At 37.7% G+C, this 16,250-nt stretch overlaps 1 protein-coding gene across 1 annotated transcript in view; it reads right to left on the reverse strand.

Moving 5' to 3' along the window:
• The window catches only part of LOC150075035 (tensin-2-like), a 737,845-nt gene that overhangs the window by 77,157 nt on the left and 644,438 nt on the right, over positions 1-16,250 (reverse strand). Inside the window, exon 24 of the mRNA XM_090389056.1 lies at positions 2,975-3,110. Within this exon, the coding sequence (XP_090245182.1) occupies positions 2,975-3,110 (136 nt within the window). The remainder of the gene's footprint in view (positions 1-2,974; positions 3,111-16,250) is intronic.

Consider the following 16,250-nt stretch of genomic DNA (forward strand, 5'->3'; position numbering starts at 1 on the left):
TCCTGCATCCCCCTCCCCCCATACTTCTCCTTCAACCCATGCACGGTACTAAGTACTATAGGTTTTGATACCGTTTGTGTTTGGGGTTTTCATAAAAAAAATAAATAATAAATAAATAAACAATTTGCATTTCTGGAATGAAAGCAATTGGATTATTTCAAAAATAAATATGAATGGCTTATTATTGCCAGTGATGTGAATGTAGGATGCCAGTGGTGCTCAAAGGCTTTATCTTTAAGCACTTTCAGTACTAAACACTTACATATTTCATCAGAGTGGCAATCATGTTCTGTCAAAGCTCACAGTTCTACTCAAAAGAATATGCAATCATCAACGAGAAAAAACTGAAAGAACATCATGAGTCAGCTTCACACAAAAAAGCATTACATATAATCAAAACATCATTTATTTCATAATTAAAAGCAATAAACCATTCACTGACATAGAACATTTAATAGCTTTGCAAAAAAATAATAATGTCGATTTGGGTGTATCTTTGCACTCTAGATTTAAGGTCCCACTTGTCGCCAAACACATCTCCACTGAAATAAGAAAGAAATTTTTGGAAAACTGATAAGTTAATGTAGTAAAATTTCAGTTATTATTGACGATGCTTCAACTATTTCACATAAGAGTGTCTTAATAGTTTATTTAAAATCAGAAATTCAAAACTTTGAAGATAGTTGAACTGTTTTTGTTGATCTTGTGGAGTTAGAAAGAAAAACATCTGAAAGAATTTACCAAACTTTGATATCAGTTCTGGAGAAGTATGGTTTCAATGAAAATTATTTATGTGAAAATCTTATTAGATTTAGTGCAGATGGAGCCAGTGTGATGTTAGGAAATAATTCGGAAAAAATTTTTCAAAACTTTTAACAAACCTGAAGTGGCCCAATGAGTCAAACAAAACTTACAATACATTTAAGATTTGTTATGTAAATTGAAGTTAATTCAAAATTATGGTGTATTTTGTGCCTGACTGCTTGTTCTAAAGGATGAAAAACCAAAGTTTACAGAAGAAAAAAGTTATCTGTTCTCAAGCAAGGGATGAAAAACAAAATTATGCATCCATTACCTTGTTTGAGAATAGATAACTCAGCCATAAGTGAAAAATGTGCATAAAAGTCTCTCTCTCATTCCAATGGAAATCAAATCAAGGCCTTTTCCAACTGTGTGAAAGAGTAATGGTTATAGTAAGTGTGCTAGATGAATATGATGAAATGACAAGTATAATGAATATCTATACAAACAAACAGAATTAAACTAACAAGTCAAAATATCTTGTTGGGGGCTTATAATTTTCCATGTATTAATTGAATATATGGAAAATTAATATGGGTTGATCACTCATTTGGTAGTACATTTCTTTACCTGTCAGATGACTGCAATACGTCTCATTACATTTGAGTATTCTGAAGGAAGTTCTATAAATGTCCTACAGAATACTGTAGGATAAAGGACATCTTTAAGTTCTGCATCAAAAAGCTGGGCAGCACAAGTACCAAACTGTTAAACCAGCATATTACCTTATTGTTAACACAATTACCATATTGTTATTATTTGTGGCCTTAAAACAGGATTCAGAATGAAACACTAGGAACATGGCCAGCTAGTCAGTGTTATAATTTTGTTTCCAGAATGGAATCTATATCTTGTACTTATGAACCAATAAAGTGATAAAATTTATTGAAGAATATCATGTAGGCATTGTGCATTTCTAAACTTAAAATCTTAGTTAATCATAAATTCCACATTTGCACAATACATGAACTCCAGTAATTATCTTTTTCATTTCTCTCTAAAGGCTGAGAATGGGATACATGCTCATATAGCAGTTTTGCCTCAAATCACTAACTGAGAACCTCTTGAAGTTTGTTATCATTTTGCAGAACACCCTGTATACGCATATTGATAAAAAGTTATAAACTAGCCTGAGTTTAGGTTGCTTCATGCACTAGTGACAAGCTGCACATGTTGTATTATGGTTTGACCATTCGGAAGGAGTTAGTGTTATCAAAGGCAAGAAATTATTATCAACAAATACAAGACATATGTTTGAGGCCATTTCATAAATACTCTAACGGTCTGAGATGGCTGTGTAAGCTCCAAAAAATGCTATGACTTGATAAGATCTTCCTCAAACCATATCAATCCAATGTAATGGATAGAATAGTGGTACACTCATTAATTTTATCTAATTAGAGTATAATTAGTGTAATTACATAATATGTATTGTATTTAATAGTTAGAGTAATGCTTTTTAGACAAACACAACACCAAGTTGAAACAATTTAGTTGGCAGATATTGCTCAGAATTGCTACCGACATTCCCTGTGCAGCCTTTTGCATTACCAAACTTTATTGCCTTTTCTATGTAATTAGTAGCAGCATCTGTACAAACTTCTCTGCATGTAATTGGCAGTTTCATTTCTGTGAACTTCTATGTGTGTAAGTAGCAGCTGCATCTGTGGTTCATTGCAAAAAGTTCTTCCCTTGTTTGTCATTCTTTTATTTTTTCACTTTTTATCAAACCATGTGCAATACTTTAAATGCATATAGTTCTGATATAATCAAGAAGGGAATATATATTCATATAACATTTTAAAGTCAAAAGGACTTAAACACTTAATTCATAAAAGTTTGGCTGCTGTATCCCATACCACCCCTGTATTCATCAAATATGCATGCATACATATTAGATATATACATTCCTTTATACATCAAATCCCACACTAAGCAAAAATGACTGATAGACCTATAAATGCAATTATTTTTTATTCTTCTTCTTTTCATTAATGTATGAAACCAATAACTCCATCAACCAGTTCAGGAGTAATTTCTTCTTCTTCCTTTGATGCCACCTCCAATAGGAGATGGCATCAAAAGAAGAAGCAGAAATAATTCATGAACTTATTGATGCACAAAGATCTAGATGAAACAGATTCCAAAGATGACAATACAATCCTTGTCTTACCTTGATTTTGATATGGTGTGCCTGGTGGTACAGGAAATCCTGGAGTTGCTGGACGGTCATTCCTGGATGGGCTACCAGGAGGACTGGCATTTACTGCAGTTGAAGGCCAAACAGGAGGGCTTTCTGATTGCCCAGGCTAAAAATTTATATAAATACTGTTATGATCAAATCCCCAGCAGAAAAATTATGTTGAAAAATCAAGATGAAAGAGGACTGAATATATATTACAGTCATAAAATAAAGGGTTAAAGTCTGAAACTGAAATCACTAACTGTATGAAAAATACAGCAGTTAGCATTAGCATTAGAGGCAGATGCAAGAAAGCAATCTTATACAGCATCGGCCAAATTCTCATTTCGCCCATCCATATGCTCCAAATGTTTGTCCAGTTCTTCCTTGAATTTATTTAGGCTATCAACTTCCACAACAATAGATGGAAATTTGTTCCCATCTATTGCTGGCTTAAGGTAAATTTCCGCACATCTATTTTACAACTGTCTTTCCTCAATTTCAATTTATGTCCCCTCAGGCAATTAATCTGGGCAAGAGTAAGAACCCCACCAGCATTCAAGGCCTTATACCCCTCAATCAGATAACCTCGGAGGTGTCTAGTTTCCAGATGCTGCAACTTTAGCCTTTCTTACTAAGAACAATCCTTTGTTCCCCTCACCAATCTCATTGACATGATCTATACTCCTTCAAGCAGCTCTTCATCCTTCCTAAAATGAGGCTTCCAGACCTGCATGCAGTACTCAAGATGTGGCCTGACCATTGACTTATATAATGGGATAATCACCTCCTTTTCCCCAATAGCAAAATTCCTATATATCATTGACAAAACCCCATGAGCTGCTCTTATCTGTCTGCATTGCTCCGAAAACTTCATATCTGACTGCACAATTACTCCCAGGTCTTTTTCATTTTCTACCACCTTAAGTGTAGTACCACACAGTTGGTACGTTTCTCTGAGGTTACTTCTACCCATATGCAGTACTTTGCATTTGTCAATATTAAACTTCAGTTGCCACCTCTCAGCCCATCTGATGAGAGGCTTTTTTATATCCTTTTGCAGTTAAAATACTGACATTAACAACACTGCCAACATTTGTATCATCTGCAAACTTGGACATTAAGCCTAATATATCTTCGTGTATATTACTGATAAATACAGAAAACAATGGTGGGCCCAACACCAAACCCTGGGGGGGGGGCTCCACTAATAAAATTAGTTCACAAAGAGCAGAGTCCATAGATTAGTTGATTATCACTCTCTGTCTTCTGCCACTTTCCATTGATGCAACACTGCTTCAATTTGTACAATAGTCTTCCATGTGCAACAGTAACAAAAGCTTTCCTGAAATCCATGAACATGATCAAAATTATTTTTTGCATCCAGTTCCTTTGTGTTAACATCATATTATCCGATCAAATTGGTCAGGCAATATTTCCCCTTAACAAACCCATGCTGTGTCTGAACTATAACTGCAGGCTTGTCTAGATGATCTTGCATTGCTTCTTTAACCAGTGACTCCATTACTTTCCCCAGAACAGAGGTTAAACTAACACGCCTGTAATTACTCAAGTCACTCTTTGTTCCCCTTTAGGAAATAAGGATACATTTGCACTTCTCCAGTCCATGGGGACCTCCACTGAATCCAAAGATGTTCTCATAATTACAGCTAAGAGTTTGCTTACTTTCTTTGCTGCCTCCTTTAATATAACTGGATAGATCCCATCCACCCAAGTGCCTTTCTTATATTTAACTTCAACAATTTCTCGTCCAATTTGCTCTCTGTTATTACAAAATCATCTATCTCCCTGTTAGAGTCTAATAAGCTTCTGGCCTCCACTTTACTACAGAATTTCTAGTCAGTAGAGATGAGGTCCTGTTTCTGTGTGTGTATATATAGGTAGACATTGATATATGTATATATCACTGTCTACATTTAAAGTGTATTTTTAGTATAGTAAAAAATAGCATAATCAGAAAAAAAAAAAAAAAACTGCTTATTATGTTTATACACAACTAGCTGTGCACTTTATTTAAAATGTCAAGTAGATTAAACACACAGACATATTAATAAAGTCACACTGGAACAAGAGAGAGAGAGAGCCTGTAAATTATGTTATGCCAGAGCAACGCTGAGTGTCATAAGTAGAAATCCAAACGACTGACTTATCTGAAACGATTTTGATACTAAGCATTGATACCAATAACTAATGCCATTTTATTGGTAAGATCTAATCTGAACCAACACTGAAATAAAGTTAGCCAGTTATTTTCTCTTTCTCACTTTCAGTGGTCTCAAGAGCATATCACCAGTGACAAGCTATCCAGATTTGTGGAAAAGAAATTCACATAAGAACTGATGTTGTCTATTAATCATAACTAAAATATCATGTGGTTACCTAACATCAATTCTTGTGTGAATTTGTTTTCCATAAATCTGGATTCCCTGTCACTGGTCATGGAACTGGTTATGGTTTCAGAACATGGAAAGTGAGAAAGGGAAAATAACTGGCCAACTTGTACTTCAATTTGGCCAGTTATTTCAGAGTAGACCTGATTGATAAAACTGCATCAGTTATTAATATCAAAGTTGTTTCAGATTAGTTTTGTGATGTCAGTATGTGACTATAAATGATAAAATGCCTATGTGTCTCTGGCATTCCAACTAGCTGCTCTGGACTTTTAATATCATTTGGATTTACACTTATAACACACAGTGCATCTGCTGTCATAACAGCAACCACTGAATTCTTAATTTGCAGTCTCTCTCTCGCTCATTCATGTGTGATTTCATTATTGTGTTTATGTGTTTAACTACTCAACTTAACGTTAGCATTAGCAGGGCATATGATGCAAGAAAACAAGCTTATATAGCATCAGCCAAAAAAAAAAAAAAAACACACCCTTCCCATTTCACTCATCCATTCATACAAATGCTTGACTAGTTCTGTCTTGAACTTATTTAAAATGCTCACCTCCATTGCAAAAGATGGAAGTTTGTTCCAAATATCAACCACAACATGGCTAAAGGCCAATTTCTGCACATCTATTCCACAACTATCTTTCATCAATTTGAATTTACGACCCCCCCCCCTCAGGTGAGTAATCTGAGGAAGAAGGAAAAATTCCATTAGCATTGAGCTTGCTCAATCCATTCAAGGCCTTCATCATCATCATCAGCCATTTTCAATCCACTGCAGGCCTCTCCAGCTCCTTCTGTTTTGAGCACTGGCCATCCATTTACTACCCACAAACTCATGAATTTCACCTATCCATCTCCGTCTTTGTCTTCCAGGTTTTCTTCTAGCTCCTCTTGGGTACCATTCTGTTATTTTCTTAGTCCATCTGTCATCATGTCTTCGAGCTGTGTCCTGCCGAAGCCCATTTTAGTTCTTTAGTTTTGATAAGAATGTCCTTTACTTGAGTTTGCTGCCTAATCCATGTGTTTCTCTTCTTACCTAACAGTCTGATTACCAATATAATTCGTTCCATTCTCCGCTGTGTAGTTCTCAGCTTCTCTTCCATTCTTTTGGTGAGTGCCCAAGTTTCACTTCCATAAGTCATGGTGGGGAGTATACATTGGTTCATTATTTTACGTTTCAGATAAACTGGGATATTGCTCTTCAGTATGTGACTATATTTCCTGAATGCTATCCATCCAAAATTTATTCTTCTCTTGACTTCCAGCCATTTATCATAATTACAGCTAATAACTTGTCCCAGATAAGTATAAGACTCCACCTTTTCAATTACTGCTCCTTCAATCATTATTTCCCTTTCTATAGCATACTTGTTCATCATTACTTTTGTTTTAGTCATATTCATCTTTAGTCCAAAATCCTTACTAACTTTGCATAACTGATTAAGATTTTGCTCTAATTCTTTGGGATTGAGGCTTATGACCACAATGTCATCTGCAAATCGTAAATGGTTTAGGTACTTTCCGTTCACATTGACTCCTTTCTGTGACCAGTCCAATTTTCTGAAAGCTTCCTCAAGTGCAGCAGTAAACAGCTTCGGAGATATTGTGTCTCCTTGTCGAACTCCTTTCTCGATTTTAAATTTCCTACTGTCTTTGTCTAGTCTAATAAAGGAGGTAGCATTCTCATATATTTCTTCAAAATTATAATATGAGGGGTATCTATGCCTTGTCTTTCCAGTGCCCGAAATATTGCCTTATGCTGTATGGAGTCAAATTAATTTTCATAATCCACAAATGACAGGCATAATGGTGTTTTATATTCATTTGCTTTCTCCATTAGCTGTGATATTACATGAAGGTGATCCATAGTTGAGAATCCTGTCCTAAAGCCAGCTTGCTCTTTCGGTTGATTCTCATCAAGTATTCTTTCTAATCTGTTAGTGAACAACTTGTAGATGTGGGATAACAAGGTAATTGGTCTTATAGACCTCAAATAGATCACCTTGCAGGTGCCTAGTCTCTAGAATCTGCGATTTGCAGAAATTCCTTTCTTGGTGTTACCAAGAAAGGTTTAAGTTCTGCAAACCTTTGTTCCCCTCATCAATCTTGTTGCCTTTCTCTGTACTTTTTCCAGCAGCTCTACATCTTTTCTAAAATGAGGTGTCCAGACCTGTATACAGTACTCAAGGTGTGGCCTGACCATTGCCTTCTAAAAGGGACAATCACCTCCTTATTCCTGCTAGCAAAATTTCTGTATATCATTTACAAGACACCACGAGCTACTCTTGCAGCCTTTTTTCACTCCTCAGAAAACTTCATATCTGGCTGCATAATTACCCCTGGGTACTTTTCTTTTTCCACTACCCTGAGTGTTGTACCACCCAGGAGATATGTTACTCTGGGGTTACTGCTACCCATATGCAGTATTTTGGATTTGTCAATGTTAAACTTCAGTTGCCACCTCTCAGCCCATCTGGTCAACTTTTCCAGATCCAGTTCCAGTAGCGTACTATCATTACTGTCATTAACAAACCTACCAACCCTCGTATTATCTTCAAACTTAGACATTAACCCTGATACATCTTCATCAATATCATTGATAAATACTGAAAACAACAATGGGCCCAACACCAAACCCTGAGGGACTCCATTGATAATTCCATGAAGAGCATTGTTCATTGATAACCACTCTCTGTCTTCTCTCACTCAACCATTCTTTTATCCATTGTAGCATCTTACCCTTAATGCCATACTGCTCCGATTTGTAGAGTAGTCTTCCATGTGCAAGAGTTACAAAAACTTTCCTGAAATCGAAGTAGATGACATCAAAATTATTTTTTTGCATCCAGTATCTTTGTAACCACATCATAGTATGCAACCAAATTGGTCACACAAGACTTCCCCTTAACAATGCCATGCTGTGTCCAAACTAAAGCTGAAGTCTTGTCTAGATGATCCTGCAGTGCTCCCTTAACCGGTGCCTCCATTAATTTCCCCGGAACAGAAGTTAAACTAACAGGTCTGTAATTACTTGTTAGCATTAGCATTAGTAGAGGCATATGATCAAGAAAGCAAGCTTATGCAGCATCTGCCCAAAAAAAAAAAAAAAAAAACCTTCCACTTCACCCCTCCGTTTGTTCGAAATACCTGTCCAGCTGAGCCTTAAATTTATTTGGGCTATCAACTTCCACAACAAGGGATGGAAGTCTGTTCCACCAACCAACTACCCGCTGGATAAAGGCAAATTTCCGCACATCTATCCTACATCTGTCTTTCTTCAATTTGAATTTATGCCCTCTCAGGTGATTATTCTGAGCAAGAGAAAGAATCCCATCTGCATTGAGCATGCTCAAACCATTCAAGGCTTTATACACCTCTATCAGATCACCTCGCCGGTGCCTAGTGTCCAAACACTGTAATTTTGCAAAACTTAAGCCTTTCTTCATAAGAGCAACCCTTTGTTCCATTCACTAATCTTGTTGCCCTTCTTTGTACTTGTTCCAGCAGCTCTGTGTTACCCTTTGATCCTCCTTTGTGAATTGGGGTCACATTTGCACATCTCCAGTCTATGGGGCCCTGGCCTGAATCCAAGGAAGCTTTCATAATTATGGCTAAGAGTTTGGTTACTTCCATTGCTGCCTCTTTTAATATAACTGGATAGATCCAATTTATGGTTTATAGGACCAGGGTATGTCTGCCAGGGGCAAAAGTTGATGACGTTGTAGAGCGGATATCATCTTTTAAGGGCACAAAAGGTGATATAGTTGTACACATTGGTGATATAGTTGTACACGCCGTGAATTAGGGTTGAAATTGAAAGTGTCTGCAATTCTGCCCAGACACGATAGGAGGGAGTATATGATGAGAGCCCTGTCAATCAATTCGGCCCTGGAAAGATTGTGCAGGGCTCAAGGGGTAGAATTTTTTTCAGCCTGGTCTGTCCTTGTTAATAGGAGAGACTGCTTCTACAGGGATGGGATACACTTAAATAGAAAGGGTGCAAGAATGTTTGCTGATGCTATCGAGGCAGTGTTAGGTGGGTCGGAAAACTGCTAGACTGGGGGGATACAAGGACTAATAGATTAGCAGTAGCCACTGGCAGAGATGAAAGTGATTCTTGCACTGCTTCTATTGGAATGAGCCGCAGCCTGGAAAATAAGATGCAGGATATTTCAGAGACTGCTGGGAATCATTGGGGTACAAGTAAACACATGGGTTGTGTTAGGCTAGCTAAGAAAAAGAACAGGTGCATGTATACTTGCGTGTACACCAATGCTAGGAGTTTAGTAAATAAATTTGATGAATTTGAGGTATTGCTCAAAACATAAAAGGCAGATATTGTGGGGATTTCAGAGACGTGGTGTCACACAGATATAAGGAATGCAGAACTGGAATTTGGGGAGTACAATGTCTACAGAAAGGATAGACAGGATACGAAGGGAGGAGGGGTTATGCTATTAGTTAAAAAACACATAAAATACAAGGAAGTGAAGCCAGTCGACATCGCTGGACAGAGCAGTGTCGAGTCAGTTTGGTGTGACATAAGCATTGGGAGATCAAAATTGAGTGTAGGAGTGTGCTATAGGCCTAATGACTCTGATGAGTATAATAAGAAACTGTTCGGAGAAATAGAGTGGGCCAGTAAATCAGAGAGTCTTATAATGGGGGATTTTAATTTCCCAGATATTGACTGGAATTTGGGGGCTGGTCACTCACACAGTAGCAAGGCTTTTGTGATTTATTGGATGATTGTTTTCTACATCAGCATGTTCGGGAAGCAACTAGAGGGAGTAATACTCTTGATTTGATTATCAGTAGTGATTCTTCATGCATTAAGAATCTGCAGATAAATGAACCACTAGGTGGCAGTGATCACAGTGTGCTGAAGTGGGAGTTACTCAAAGAGGTAACTACCATTAGGGGTAAAGGGAAGGGGTATTGCTTTCGTAAAGGCGACTACAATGGACTGAGACTGTATTTAAATTCTATACAGTGGGATCAACTGATGATATTGCCAACAGCAAATTCAAAATGGGAAGCATTCAAAGAACTTATCTTGGAAGCTACTAGGCTTTACATACCAACTAAGAAATATTGTTTAAGGTTTAGGCCTAAATGGATGCCAGATGAACTAATGAGGCATATGGCAGAGAAGAAAAATGCATGGGATACATACAAATTAACATGTGACACAGACGCCTATGATAGATACAAGTTGATCTGTAACCAGGTTACAAAGGAGGTTAAGCAGGCGAAGGCAGATTACGAGAGATCCTTGGCAAGGGATGCGAAGAAAAACAGCAAAGAGTTCTTTACTTATGTAAACTCTAGTAGGAAGGAGATGAATCAGATTGGTCCACTTGAGATCGATGGGTCAACTGTTGATGACCCTGCTCAGGTAGCTAACAAACTAAATGAATATTTTGCATCGACATTCACACATGAGGAGTTATTCAGCGAGGGGAATGCCAGAGGTGTATTCAACTCTAGCAGTAAGCTAGAGAATCTTGTAATAACTGAGAGCAAAGTGGAGGAGAAATTGTTGAAGATAAACACAAGAAAGGCACCTGGGGTGGATGGGATCTATCCAGTTATATTAAAGGAGGCAGCAAAGGAGTAAGCAAACCCTTAGCCATAATTATGAGAGCTTCCTTGGACTCAGGGGAGGTACCCATGGACTGGAGATGTGCAAATGTGACCCCAATTCACAAAGGGGGATCAAAGGCTGACACAAGTAATTGTTGCACATGGAGGCGCCATATAAGTAATTATATGGCGCCTCCGTAGCCAGGTGGGAAGGAGCAGCAGTGCGTAGCACACGCTTCTTGATTAGACCGGGGTTCGAGCCCGTCACCACCAAATACGGAGGATGCGGAAAGGTCATTCAGGGAATGACCACCGCATATCCCGGAGCAATATGGCCTTAGTTGCTAATGCTCCTAAAAACCAAATAACAACAACAAGTAATTATAGACCTGTGAGTTTAACTTCTGTTCCCGGAAAATTAACGGAGGCACTGGTTAAAGAAGCACTGCAGGATCATCTAGACAAGACTTCAGTTATAGCTAGGACACAGAATGGTTTTGTTAAGGGGAAGTCTTGCCTGACCAATTTGATTGGATACTATGATGCAGTCACAAAAGAACTGGATGCAGGGAATAACTTTGATATTATATACTTGGATCTTAGAAAGGCTTTTGATACTGTTGCACATGGAAGACTGCTGCACAAATTGGAGCAGTGTGGCATTGGAGGCAAATTGCTGCTATGGATAAAGGGGTGGTCGAGGGGGAGAAGACAAAGAGTGGTAATCAATGGACACTGCTCATCGTGGACTAATGTTATTAGTGGAGTCCCTCAGGGTTCAGTATTGGGTCCTTGATTGTTTTCTGTATTTATAAATGATATTGATGATGGTATATCAGGCTTAATGTCCAAGTTTGCAGACGATACGAAGGTTGGCAGGGTTGTCAAGGACACTACTGACACTATGCTGCTGCAACAGGATTTGGAAAGGTTGAGCAGATGGGCTTCGAGGTGGCAAATGAAGTTTAACATTGACAAATGTAAAGTACTATATATGGGAAACAGCAACCCCAGAGCAACGTATCAACTCTGTCGTACTACACTGACAGTGGTAGAGAATGAAAGGGACCTGGGGGTGGTTGTGCAAGCAGATATGAAGTTCTCTGAACAGTGCAGACGGGCTGCAAGAGTAGTTCATGGTGTATTGTCAATGATATATAGGAATTTTTCTAGCAGGGATAAGGAGGTGATTATTCCCTTGTATAAGGCAATGGTCAGGCCACTCCTAGAGTACTGTATACAGACCTGGAGGCCTCATTTCAAGAAGGATGTAGAGCTGCTGGAACGAGTACGGAGAAGAGCAACAAGATTGGTGAATGGGACAAAGGGGTGCTCTTACGAAGAAAAGCTTAAGTTTTGCAAATTACAGTGTCTGGAAACTAGGCACCAGCAAGGTGATCTGATAGAGGTGTACAAAGCCTTGAATGGTTTGAGCATGCTCAATGCTGATGGAATTCTTCCTCTTGCTCAGAATAATCACCTGAGAGGGCATAAATTCAAATTGAGGAAAGACAGATGTAGGACAGATGTGCGGAAATTTGCCTTTAGCCAGCGGGTGGTTGGTAGGTGGAACAGACTTCCATCCCTTGTCGTGGAAGTTGATAGCCTAAATAAGTTTAAGGCTCAGCTGGACAGGTATTTCGAACGAACAGAGGGGTGAAGTGGAAGTGGTTATTTTTATTTATTTATGTTACTTTTTTTTTTTTTTTTTTTGGCTGATGCTGCATAAGCTTGCTTTCTTGCATCAAATGCTTCTGCTAATGCTAATGCTAATACAAAAACCGACTTTTGAAAAAACCAGTTTTCGAATTCCAATATTTCTAAAAAAAAAAAAAATCCAGTGAAACCGGTTTTCGAATTTTTACAAAAAAAAAAAAGAAATATAATTAAAACAGTAAAAAAATATTTATACTTATTTTAAAATTTTTTAGTTTATTTAATATTTGTCGAACTACAAAAATATAACAAATTAAAATATACTCCATACAAAACCAAATAAAAAAATAACTAAAATAACTGAAATCCATACAAAATATAAATTATAAATTTTTATTTCATTTAGTATTTTTCTTCAGGAAATATGATTTCAAAAAAACATAAAATGTCCACTGAATGATTACTTAATCTTGTTCTTATTCTAAATACAAAATTGCTTGAAACAGAAAATACTCTCTCACTGGCTACTGAACTTGGTTTTATCATTTTTAAGGCATCAAATAATAAATCTAAATTTTTGTTCTTTTATTGGTTGCCTCAAATACTGAAAATTTGGCCTTCCGTGTCTTCAGATTTGATATTATTTCTTCAAGTTACTCAAGAAACCTATGAATTGATTTTTCCATGGCTTCTTTTAGAGCATTGCCCTGATTAACAGTTTCTCCATCTCCGATATATTCATCATTGGAATCTGTTTCCATACAAGAATTTGGATATATTCTAGACAGTATTTTTCCAGATAACTTAATAATATCGAGTATTGAAACTAGTGGAAATACACTAGATTTCTTTATTGAAATGTTTTGTGGATTTTGCAAATACCAATAAGGGTTACCAATCCAACTTGTCTTCTTTCTTGAATTTGTACTTCTAAAGCATTTAATAATTTGGAACTAATTTCAGTCTTCAATTTTTTTAGTTCATTTAACAGAAATTCAAGTATGCCTTCACTTGTTAATAAATTGGCATCTCGCCGCTCTAAGGTCTCAGCTGCCAGCCGTACTGGTCCCAACACTTTAAGAAGCTCCATGATTTTAGGATATTGAGCTTCATTCCACATATGGGAAGCACCAATATCATTCAAAGCTAAAACAACACATTCTTTTAATGTTATAAATCTTTCAATCATGGCCTCTAAACTATTCCATCTTGTTTGGCAGTCAAGAATCAGACTTAATTCCTTTCTCTCTTTCTTGTTTTATATAATTCTGAAGGATGCTAATGGGAGACTTTCTAAAAAAAATTGAAAATTTTTCTAATTTGGGAAATTGATTGTTTGTAATTGTCAGACAACATAGGGAATCCACAGTCGTTATCTAGATCAAGAGAATTTAACAAATCCTCGTCACAGTCATCTTCACACTCTACTCCATCTTCCGATTCCTCACTTGTAATATATACATTGGTTTCAGCAATTTTTTTATTTTTATATAACACATCAGTAACTGCTAGGTGTGTGGCATGTGAATAGCATAGTTGCCAAAATTTTTCATAACAGCGGCACAATCATTTGTAACTGCAACTATGTTGGTTGCTAGATCCAAGTTAAATGTAGCCTCTCAGAAACTAATTCTAATGTTTTCTTAGCATCGCAGGAACTAGCTATTGGAAGTAAGCCTAAATTAAAATCTTCCGCAAAACGGTGTACGTTGATATTCAAATATCTGCAATTCCTTTTGCTAGTCCACTCATCTAAAGTTATAGAAAATTTTTTCCTATTCTTCTTAATACAATCCAATTAATTTATAGTTTCACATTTGGCACTGTCATAAAACGTATGAATGAGATCCATTACTCGAGTGTTGTTTTTTGGTAATGAATTTCCCTGTTGTTGCAAAGACTCTCATATGAATGAGCTTGTTGTAATGCTATTATTGGACAATCTAGCCATTGCAGCAAGTTTTGCTATACTGCAACTTCTTCTAAACTGCTCCTTTTTACGAAATTAAAAATACTGGCTTGTTTTTGTGGGCAGGAGGAGGATCCAGGTGTTTCTTGTTTACATACCTCATAAATGTTCAATAGGAGAGCCTTTAGTGAAATCGTCAAAAATCGCACATTCTGCTTATTCACTTTCCCCGACAAATGGAAGGTCAATTCATCAGAAAAAATCACTCTGTCAGCAAAGTGGCGTTCCACAACAGTAACAGATTTACATACATGAAACTCCAACACAATACAAGCTTTCTCATTACATTCTGAAGCCATGTTGCAACAGAGCAGAACTGGCGTCACAGGCAAACGAACGACTGCACAGCAGTATGCGTCCAACGCCATCTGGTGGTTAGCCGTACAGCATACCGAACATTGCAAGCGTGGGAACAAAACTTGAGATATTATGCGTTCTTTTGAGATGGCTACAAATGATTATGACACATGCACTTTCCCAAAAAAAAAAATTCTGAAACCCCAGACTTTATTTTGAATAACTGTGTATTTAAAGAAACAGGATCCAATCTCTACTAACTAGAAATTCTGTTGGGAATTGGAGGTCAGAAGCATATCAAACTCTAACAGGAAGATAAATGATTTTGTGATAACTGAGAGTAAAGCGGAGGAGAAATTGTTGAAGTCAAACATAAGAAAGACACCCAGGGTGGATGGGATCCAAGCTGTGCTTGCGACCTGGGGGTCTTAAAAGCTGATGGGACATATTCGGGTGGCATTCAAGTCAAGTGGGCCAAATTTCGGTGAAGTCCAGTCAGCCAAATCCTCTGCTTGCACCTTCGCCATGGTGGGACTAAAGTGTGTTAGTTGTCTGACGGCACTGGGGTTTCCCCCATCTCCGTATTGTATTCTTTGTAAGTGACACAAAACTCTGTGAAGGTCAGAGATTTAAAAAGTGTGTGGGGAGTGCTTTGTTGTGTAGTGTTATGTTCTGTTGTTTCTCTGACCATTTAGCTGTTGGGCCCCCTATCGGGACACACTGTTGTCCACACTTTGCCACGGGGAGGGAGGTCAAGCACCTAGTAGATTATATAAGTACTTTGGCAGGCCCTGCCACCTATTTTCCGAGGATTTCAGTGGCAAGACCTATATATATTAAAAAAAAGAAAGAAACGGGGGGGGGGGACTAATTTCAAGTTAGAGTGGGAGGGGAGATTAGAGACTGGGGGTAACAGGTAGAAGGAATGATGGGTAGAAGAATAGAGTAGGCATCCCAAAGATGTCAGTGGGGATGAGGCCCACCAGGCCAAGTATGAGGGGGCAAGGAGGGGAGGAGACGGATTCATCGAATCCGGTAGGAAGGTCAAACTGCTCAACCCGCTCCAGGGGAGGATATGTTAGCTGGCAGGGGGGAATCCACCAGGCAAGGGGGGGGAGAGACACATCTTTACTTCATTCATAATCCACATTCTCTCTCTACTTGTATTCTATTTTTATACTTTTTTCTTATAGTTTTATCATTTTTTTTTTGTTTGGTTATATAATGTACTTTTATTTATTTTTTTTTTTCACTCACTCATTCATCTCTTTCTCACACACCAGGGGGGATGCAATGGTGTAATGTAATTACTCACTAATGCTTATTAATTAGTGAA

This window comes from Mastigoproctus giganteus, chromosome 14, assembly GCF_048544385.1.
Source record: "Mastigoproctus giganteus isolate SK-2022 chromosome 14, ASM4854438v1, whole genome shotgun sequence".
NCBI lineage: Eukaryota > Metazoa > Arthropoda > Arachnida > Uropygi > Thelyphonidae > Mastigoproctus > Mastigoproctus giganteus.